This window comes from Dunckerocampus dactyliophorus, chromosome 5 (assembly GCF_027744805.1).
Source record: "Dunckerocampus dactyliophorus isolate RoL2022-P2 chromosome 5, RoL_Ddac_1.1, whole genome shotgun sequence".
Classification (NCBI taxonomy): Eukaryota; Metazoa; Chordata; class Actinopteri; order Syngnathiformes; family Syngnathidae; genus Dunckerocampus; species Dunckerocampus dactyliophorus.
The window spans coordinates 8,137,768-8,147,310 of NC_072823.1; the positions used below are offsets into that span (position 1 = coordinate 8,137,768).

A 9,543-nucleotide genomic window follows, 5' to 3' on the forward strand; every position below is an offset into this window, starting at 1 on the left:
GTTACTGGCATAGTGACACCTTGCCACACCACACCGACTAGCTACTAGCCAGCTAGCTTCACCACACACTCCACCACACGTGCATTAATGAGCTGCCTCTTTTATATCTTTAGGCCACACAGAAAAGAGAAGAACGTGTGTTCATGTCTTACATAAGGATTGTGGATGATGGGCGTGGTGTGATACAGCTGTAAAAGTCACATTTTAAATGGTTCATGACAGGTGAAGTGAAGTTCCCAAAGGTGGGCTTGCTGGTGAGAATAAATGTTTTAATACTGAAGTGTCAACCTGGGCAAGTGTGGTGATGGAGTGGACCTTCTTCCTATTTGTCAAGATGCTGTTTGTGATGTCAGCCACAGACAAACCAACGGACCACGAACGCTGACCTCGATTCTTCATGATGTCAAACGCTCTAGTAGAACAAATCGGTCAGAACTATTTATATACCTTCATAAATCCCCATCCTTGCTTGACCTTTCTACAGGAGACAACCCAGGGCTTTACCTGCTGAGCAAGGGTTTGGTGGAGCTGAATCCTGCGATCTCTGGCTGCCTTTGGGAGCCTGGCCCGGTGTTACTCATCACGGGGACTGCACAATAAAGTATCGTCATTGGGACAGCACACAACTAGCAGGTAGAGCAGCTAGAGATGATACATACAGTACTCTAGCAATGCTACTAGAGAAATCCGAAATACAAAGCATGCCAACTGTAACACTGGCAGTCCTACTCACCTTTGTTGTCTGAAAGTTCGCCAATGACCCAGGCCTCTTTGTGAGTGTTTAAGTTAATATCCAATACGTGACTAAGACGCTCCGAGTCTAGATTACAGCCCACTCCTATGACTTGTGTCGGCGGCAGGCCGCTCTGCCTCCACGCTACGTGGGTCATGATGTCCACTGGAGGACAAGCAAAGAGAGGAAAACATACACTTTTCAGAAAAAAGCCAACTCTTCTTTATCAATTAAATAATCAATCAGGTAGGCGAGACCCCAGAGTCACTCCTGAATGTTAATACTTCTGGTTAGTATCATCCTCCATGCTATATATTCTGTACATAGCAGGTTAGTATCATCCTCCATGCTATATATTCTGTACATAGCTGTTCAGAGCCGCGGTGTGTTGACTTCAGGCAAAAGACCGACTACACCCAACAGTTTTTCATACATTCATTTATTTGTGGCGGCTCGCCACAAGTAAATCTGGACCGCTACAGATAGATTTGACGATACCCTTTGATTTTTGCTCGCCCTCGCTCACAAACAAATTATAATGGGACGGGCTGTTTAGCTTCTTATCAAACCTCACGTACCACAAATGACAACATTATAATGCATTTTGTTTATCAATATAGTATAATATTAGACGTAGAATGACGTGTACATTATCTTTAAAATCAGCGCACACATCCATGAAGCTCAGGAAATATTAATGTTTTTTGGTCTCCGTGACTTGTCATTGCAGCCTTTCGCACTGAAGCCGGCCACGGCCACCACTGGCCACTCCGTAGCGCCGCCACTGCTTTTGGACCGTCTTCAGTATTTGACCAATTAATAGATGAGCAGTGTGCCGAGGACACGTTTTCAAGGCACAGTTTCTGGATTCTGCTCCCCCTCATGCCGGCTGAACCCGCGTGGGGCATAATACGGAAGTGGACGCCGTTCCTTGGTTTACGTGCCCGCTCTTACATGCTGCTACAGAGAGCTTGAATCACGCTTCAGAATGTAAGTCAAAGTCAGCATAGTGAGAAAACCTGACCGGAACCGACCAAAAGTAACCACTTCTTGCAGTTCATGCAAGAAGTGGTTTTATTGACAGCTCCTCCACACGGAAAGTTGTGTGCTGCAGTGAAATGCGTCCAAGTGGAAACGGTGGTGAGGCTAAACTAATGTTCTGCACCACAGAGCCACTGGGGTGGCCATGGCCATCCCTGGCTACCCCGTAGCTCCCCCACTGACAATGAACACAGCGAACGTAGTTGCATGTAATCAATGAGAGCAGTCACAATGCAAATAAATCATAAAAACCATAAATAATACTGGAAATAATCCACAAAGTCAGGGTAATTGCAGTAATGTAGCAGAATAGAAGCGATAGGACAAGCAGACAGGCGTTCAGTGACCTAAGGTGAGTACGACCTACGTTTGGAAGTGCTCGTTACAACACCATAAAAAAGGTAATGTGAATCACAAACATGAAAACTAAATCCCTGTCAAAACGAAACAAAGTTACTGTCGTGCTTTTGTCTAGCATAGCATACGAGTGTTCCTCACCTGGCTGAGAGGCGATGAGCATGACGGCATCTGGGTTGTGACGTGCCAACTTTGGAATGAATCCTTTGAACAAGTCAACGTTGGTCTGGACCACGCTTACGTAGGACTGCTCGCTGCTCCACGCGTTGGCTGTGACCACGACGACCCTGGAGCCCGCAGAGGCTGACAGATCTAACAGAAGGGGAGTGAAAAGGTAAAACAAAACAAAAAAATTGTCTTTCCTTGTGTGGTAAGAAACATACTTGAATAGAAGAGCATCGTCTGCACATTTTATGTGACTGTGTGGAAAGTTACACACCCTTGGACACGTTCACCTTTGGCAGCCTAAAGATCTCCAAATCTGTGCTGCCTCCCTTGGTGGAACTCTCGGCAACATCAATGAAGACAAGTTGATCCACTTTACACTTGGGGGCGAACAGAAGCAAAATGGAGGAGAGTTGCATCTTCTTCCCAGTGATCAGCAAAGATTAAAAAACAATTTAAAAAAAAAAGGTGCAAACCTTTGCCAAAATGCTCATGACTGAGGCCATTCCTAAATCCCCTCCTCCGATAACAGTCACTTTGTGGCCCGTGTGATCATGATGTCTGATTGTACCTAAAAGGTCAAGCAGTAGACCATCAAATAGCATGTTGATTACATGTGAAACGTTTAAGAAGTAACGCACTATCACTAATCTGGAGATTATTAACAAATGCCAGAAGCTCTTGTGGATCTTGGTGGTCTCTTTCAGGGGTGGATGTCAGTGGAGGATCCTCTTGAAACTTGGAAATCATCTCCTCCAGAATATCCACCACAGATGACTTGGGCTGCACCGGACAAATGAGAAACCAGAAGACTGAAGATGCACACGCAAGACAAGTAGGACATACATGATCCCAGTTGTGCAGCACTGGCAGGTAGATGCGTCCCCGGGCATCCACGTGTTTGCCCTCCCTGATCATCATGTCTGGTGTGGGCCTCAGGAGACAAATGGGAGGTGTGACCGGAAAGGAGTCAATCAACCAAAGTTGAATGGGGAAGTTGTAGCAGCGCCCTATCAGGATAAAAGACATCAGTGTGGTCCATCACGTGACACGCTCCCAAATGTAAATCTTACCTTCATACTTGACTGGAAGGTTACCGTTCAATTTCAGGAGATCTTTCTGGGAGCCATCGTTGAATGCTGCCGTTTTGAGAAGTAAGTGATTCACTGTAACCTGTTTGAGTGAACTCTCAAGTGTGTACACAACTCACTGTATGTGCCGACAGAGGGCTTCATCCCTGGGAAAGCATTATCGATTTTCTCCAATTCCTCAAGAGCAACATCGCGGAATTTGTACTAAAATTAATCAAGACAGAAATACTTCATTGATCGTGAAGGAATTCAAAAATTTGCAGGCTCAGCCACAGGGATGTGGATAATAAGGTGCAAAGATAAATACATGGGAAAAAATAATGAAACGAGAGAATACTCAACACTGTGTCTAATGTTGAAAGCATGTTTTTTTTGGTTCTTATTGTAAATGTATTTATTATAAGAAATATTATTACAAGAGAGCGAAGAGACATTAAATGGCTTCACTTTCTGGAACTGTGTTTTTTAGGAAGTGGACATGATAAAAATGTCTTAACACAATTCCATTCCTGGGGGAAGATTTTTCAGTATTTCAACTTAAATGTGACAAACAGCTGTAGTTTAACGTGCTAATGGTATACTACCAACTGTATTAATTGTATCTATTAATTTCGATTAATTAAACGTTGAAAGACACGTAATTAATGTCCTACATTTTCATTAAATCTCGTGTAATCTCTTGGTGAATGTCCAGCATTTCCTTGTCCCAAAGTGTGAGTGGTGGAGCTGGTTAAGCCAGTTGTGACAGCTGACAGCTAGCACCTAGGTTAGCGTGCTAAGCTAGCTGGCATTTTACAGCGCTGCTCGTAGTCCTAACAGCGTCCTTAAAAGTTTAGATTTACGTCATGTATTTTAAACTTACCTTTGACAGGACACGCTGTAATTTCTCCGAACGAAGGTCCATTTATTTAGGTAAAAATTATATAGCGCACCGCGGTCGCTCTATGTTCTTTACTCTTCCGCAAACTTTTAGTAGCCAAGGAAATGCTCCGCCCACTCCAATTTAAGTACGGTGGCCGAGAGGCGAACAAAGTGGCGTTAACTCAGCATGTTTATTTATAAAACGGAATAGTTTATTTACAAAGTACTGATTCCACAAACGTTAGAAGTGTATTAGTTCATTGCCGTCATGACAAATTCTATATAATCACAAGTTAAGACGTAAAACTTAAAAAATTCAACTCTGAGGCAAACCTTTGTTTGGAAATCCTTTAAAAAGGAACACAAAGTTACAAAATTGTGAGTCAACTGACTTTACAATCTATTGTGTGAAATGTGTGACACCTTCTTCTCAGATATCACTGGCAGCTGATATCTGACAGCTGGCAACTTTAAAACAAAAAATACCACTCCTCCACACTCAAACTCTGAAACACATTGTTTTTTGAAAATGGGACTTTGCATTGACAAATAAATAAATAATGGGAGAAGAAACTGAATCTTTCACTACAGCCTATGATACTCAAAACATCTGTGTATATTTTGATTTTAAGGTTATCTCTGGAACATATCATCCAGTGTCATGTGTCACTCAAAGAGAGAGAAGTGCAAATAACACAATAAGGGGTCCCATATGGTTTGTAATTGACATGATGTCAAACAAGTGGTCCTGTTGATGGGCAGGTGACAGGACACTTTTTTTTTAAACTGTCCATTACAATAGTTTAAAGTGCGTCAGTTAATTTTTTTTCCTTTTGGCATTCTTCATTTTCATCTCCTCTTGCTCCTTTCTCTCCTCCTCCAAATCTTCCTGCACAGCCATTCTGAGACTAACATGGGCAAGAAAGAAAAAAAGCAATCATGCTTCCACAGTTGCAGGGACACAAAATAAAAATGAGAATCATTCATTTAGTTACCTCTTTGCTTCTTCTTTCTGCATATCTTGCCAGCTGCTCTCCATGAATTTAAGAGCATAGTCACTTTCATCCTTGTATCTGAATGGGTAAAAAAAAAAAAAATTATGTTATACTGAGGCTGATTTGCAGCATACGATAGAAACACTTACTTGTTTCGGTCATAGCCAAAGATTTCCTTAATGTGTTTGGAAACCTCTGCCTGCTCGTCATCTCCATCGTCGATAAAGTCTTCCATTTCTGAATCATATTCATCTTCCTCTTCGTATTTTCTCTTGTATGCAATGGTGATGGGCGGTAACATGGTACCTGGGGGATACGCTTTTTAACAAACAAAAAAGGCACAGTTAAAGTTAAGAAAATGTTTCTTGTTGTCCTTAGGGATGTTATAACAAACCAGTATTTTGGCATCTATGTATAAAAAAAATATACATGTATGCACCCTACTCACTCAAACTGTCTATAACAATGTTTATATGTTGTTCAACCAAACTACCTAGTTCCAATAATATAAGGTGAGCTCAAATTAAATTTGTGATGTCTTTTGAGTGGCATTTAATCTAGAGGATATTTTTATACTTAATTTAGGCAAAAATACCTAACATTTGCTTAAATACAATTTTTTTTTACTAATAGGTTGTATTCAACCATTAAACAGCAATGATTTATTAATATATTTTTGAAAAACAATGTGAAGCAGTGGCAGTGAAGCAGCAAAATTCGAAGCGCAAAGTGGCAAGAGAGTACTAGACTTGAGTTTGATTGTGTTGCCTATGGTATTTACCTGGGGGTCTATTCAGTGGTCTGGTTGGCCCTCCTGGTCTGGGGGCCATGCCAGGTATCTGTGGCATCCCTGGTCGAGGAGAATACCCTGGTCTGGGTCCAGCCATATTTTTTGATGAGATGGTCTCAGACACCACCGTGCACTTGGGTCTCCCAGGCCCTGATCCAAAGCTGCCTGACGGTTGCCTGTTGGGCAATGATCCTCCACTAGTGCCTCGACCCTGTCCGAACCCTGGCGGCCGGCCTCCAGTACCAGCTGGGTGACCGTGTAAGCTACTCGCACCAGCTTTTGCCTGGGGTGTTCCCCCTGGCCTTGGCTGAGGTCTATTCCCTTCTTTAGGGCGGCCACTTGATGGTCTAACCACAGAATTGCTACTGGATTTTACTGTGGGATGGTTTCCAGACTTTGGTGGTTCTCCTTTTCCAGACTTATGATTTACACCTGTGTGTTCCTGCTTCAATGAGCTACCCTGAGTAGGCTTTGTTTTTTGTGGGTTACCATTTGGAGATTTGAAATCTCTCACAGATGTACCGAAAGGTCTGGTCTGAGGTGTGCCTGAAGGTCTTCCCTGAACAGAAGAAGAGCTTTCCTTTTTCAACCTAAGTTCACTTGAAATTATAGAGGTATGACCAGATGAAGTCTTTGGGACCCCTTGTTTGGTTGGAACCTGAGAAGATGCGACTTTCAAAGGAACTTTAGTCTTGGGTCTGTCTCTTTCTCTCTCACCAGTGGAGGCCTTAGAGGAAGGTGTAAATTGAGGCTTCTTTTTCATCCCACAGGGCTGATTTGGCCTTTCCAATAAGCTCTTTTGTGGTTTACCATTTTTCTGCTCTTTCTCAGACGTGTTTTTTCTTACTGCAGTAGAACTAGACTGAGTCGTAGGGTCTTTGGCGCGCCTCTTAGCTCTGCGCTCGATCTCTAGTTCCCTTAGCTCTTCCGCTGTGCGGAGCCTTTCTTCCTTCATTACCTTCGGTTTTAATTCGACTGGTTGATATTGCTTCTTTTCTGCCAATTTGAGCAAATCTGCAAAGTTCATGGTGGATGGAGCAGACTTGGGTGGCCCACTAGATTTTTTAGGGGAGGGCTTGGAGCTACTGCCACTACCCCCGCTGAAAGTTGAGATTTTTATGTGTCTTAGAGGTTCTGGATCTTGATCAGGCTCTGAATCTGTCTGTTCGTACTCATAATTGTCCTCATCATCTTCTGGGTCAAGTACATTTTGAAATGTTTCATCATTTGCTGATTTCTCGTTGTCCATTTCCTGCTTTGACCTCCTCTTCTTTGGGCCCTCTACCACTGGAATGCCATTGTAACCATGGAAATTGTCTTTCGTTCTGGAAGCCATGGCTCTCGCTTTACGATCTGACTTCAACTCTACCCTTTTTGCGACAAGATCCTGTTTCTGCTTCTTCATTTCGATTTCTGAAAAGTATTTAAAAATAAACATCATCATGTAGTTCACAATGTCTACAAATCAAATTATATTTCTTCTTACCTTTCAGTCTGGCCTCATGTTGTCGTCTTTTCAGGAGCGCCTGCACAGCAGCAGGATTTACACCTTTTGACCTTGCGTCCTTTTTTGGAGGACCAACTTGTAAACTGTATCTTTTCTGTGTAGAAGAGTAACAAAATAAGCAGAGGCCATCTGTGGTTCACAACATTCTACAAGAAGGGACAAGTCTAACACTTCCTCATGAACTCAGGTGGGCAAAAAAGGCTGCAAAAAGGCACAACAGGGGCCGTCATTTATAAAACTATGCGTGGTTTCCATCCCAAAACATTGCATACTCACACACGGTGTGAGTATGTGTTAATGTGCGGCTCTAATCCAGCCTCGAGCACTGCCACTTCCATATGTTCCAACACGGACACCTGCGCCTTATAGACAAGTGCGCCCTCCATCCATCCATCCCTCTTCTACCGCTTATCCGAGGTTGGGCAGCAGCCGAAGCAGGGAAGCCCAGACTTTCCTCTCCCCGACCACTTCGCCCGGCTCCTCCCGGCAGATCCCGAGGCTTTCCCAGGCCAGTTGAGAGACAAAGTCTCTCCAGTGTGTCCTGGGTCTTCCCCAAGGCCTTCTACCGGTCGGACGTGCCCTGAACACCTCACCAGGGAGACGTCTGGGCATCTGATCAGGATACAAGGGTGCCATATATGTTTTTTTTTTCTTTTTAAATTTAGTAGGTGACAGCTGATTTCAGAGGAAAGGCTGTGAACCACTAGTTGACCTATGGTTCATTCTTATACGAATATTTTAAAAAGCAGGTTAACAGTGTTGCAGAATTTCAAATTTTAAATTACTAACTCATCAAAACTTGCACAGTATGTCCGAACAGTCATACAGCTCTGGATGGAGGGAGACATGACAGTAGCCTACTGCATTGCAACGTGGATTTTTTTTTATTTCGAACACCTTTATTATTTAATTTTAATGATGAGTAGAATTATTACGTGTTTGTGTTCGGACAAGCATGGGAATCTAACACGTTGTTACAACAATGATATGTTGTCCATCTGCCAAGTGTAAGAATGAAGACTGACGCGACGGGATGTAAAAGTTAGCAGCTACGTTGCTAATGTACACTGTATTAGGAGAGCCCCCCTGAAATAAAGATTAGCTGGCGTTTGTGTGCGCAACGAAAATCATACTTTACAGAAGAAGGAAAAGAAAAGTCATTTATTTCACTTACCTTTACACTGCCCTGGTTTTGAGTGGCGATTGATAATACGTTGTCAAAATCCATCATTTTTTGCATGAGCAAAAGTGTTAAGATTTATTTTAGTGTTCTCCTTTCAGATCACACACCTTAGCACTGTGTTTGGACGCTGTGTCAACGCCACTAAAGTCTCTATTCTCCAACCTATTTGTAAAAGCAGTCGATTATGTGGAAACTGATGAGGCAAGACGACTTTGGGTCTCCAAACTACGCTAGCACAAAGTAGCAAAGTTAGCTAGCTCTGCGCCAGTGCTAACCAAAGAGCCTGGGTGGTAAAAGTTGCACTTCCATACGACCTAGTCCATTAGAAGCAGCTCAGTTATATTAATATATTCTGAAATTAAAAGTAAGTAAACAAGTCAGTCATAACAAGCGACTTTCTCTTCCGGTCGACAGTACCGACAAGAAACACTGAAATATTGAAGGGCTGAGGCTGTTCGGCGGAAATGAGATGAGTCAATGTTACGTACTTCCGTGTTTGACGGACGAGTTGATGCGATGAAAAATAAATATATATAAATAAAGACTTTATGTCGATGACAAAATATATATTATACTTATCCGAATATATACATATGTGATATATTAGAATATGTATGGTATATATTTTCTCATCCACATAAAGTCTGTATATATATATATATATATATATTAAAATATATGAATGTAAGTTATTCAGTCGTGTATGTAGTACATCCTAAAATGAGGCGGTTTAAGTAAATTAATTTTTAAAAGTGTCGAACGTTAAAAACAGTGACAACGAAATAACTGGGACAAGCTGGATAAAAGTACTTCCGCCTGT

General features: G+C 42.3%; 2 protein-coding genes across 3 annotated transcripts in view; both read right to left on the reverse strand.

Moving 5' to 3' along the window:
• uevld (UEV and lactate/malate dehyrogenase domains) overlaps positions 1-4,402 on the reverse strand; it is a 5,545-nt gene extending 1,143 nt beyond the window's left edge. Inside the window, exons 1-11 of one of the 2 annotated variants that reach the window (XM_054775299.1) lie at positions 4,250-4,402; positions 3,507-3,591; positions 3,370-3,435; positions 3,143-3,306; positions 2,938-3,079; positions 2,773-2,867; positions 2,571-2,676; positions 2,273-2,443; positions 734-898; positions 505-589; positions 289-412 (exon numbers count right to left, since the gene is read on the reverse strand). In XM_054775299.1, the coding sequence (XP_054631274.1) occupies positions 289-412; positions 505-589; positions 734-898; positions 2,273-2,443; positions 2,571-2,676; positions 2,773-2,867; positions 2,938-3,079; positions 3,143-3,306; positions 3,370-3,435; positions 3,507-3,591; positions 4,250-4,291 (1,245 nt within the window). In that variant the 5' untranslated portion in view covers positions 4,292-4,402. Of the gene's footprint in view, positions 1-288; positions 413-504; positions 590-733; positions 899-2,272; positions 2,444-2,570; positions 2,677-2,772; positions 2,868-2,937; positions 3,307-3,369; positions 3,436-3,506; positions 3,592-4,249 lie in introns of both variants that reach the window. The other variant, XM_054775298.1, reaches the window with a different exon arrangement.
• Positions 4,403-4,582: 180 nt separating this feature from the next.
• Positions 4,583-9,195, reverse strand: spty2d1 (SPT2 chromatin protein domain containing 1). The gene is made up of 6 exons (XM_054775296.1): positions 8,715-9,195; positions 7,520-7,634; positions 6,025-7,446; positions 5,393-5,561; positions 5,244-5,321; positions 4,583-5,156 (listed from the first exon to the last, which is right to left on the reverse strand). The coding sequence occupies exons 1-6, from the start codon at positions 8,778-8,780 to the stop codon at positions 5,066-5,068; spliced, it is 1,941 nt and encodes a 646-aa protein (XP_054631271.1). The 5' UTR covers positions 8,781-9,195; the 3' UTR covers positions 4,583-5,065.
• Between the last annotated feature and the right edge of the window lie 348 nt (positions 9,196-9,543).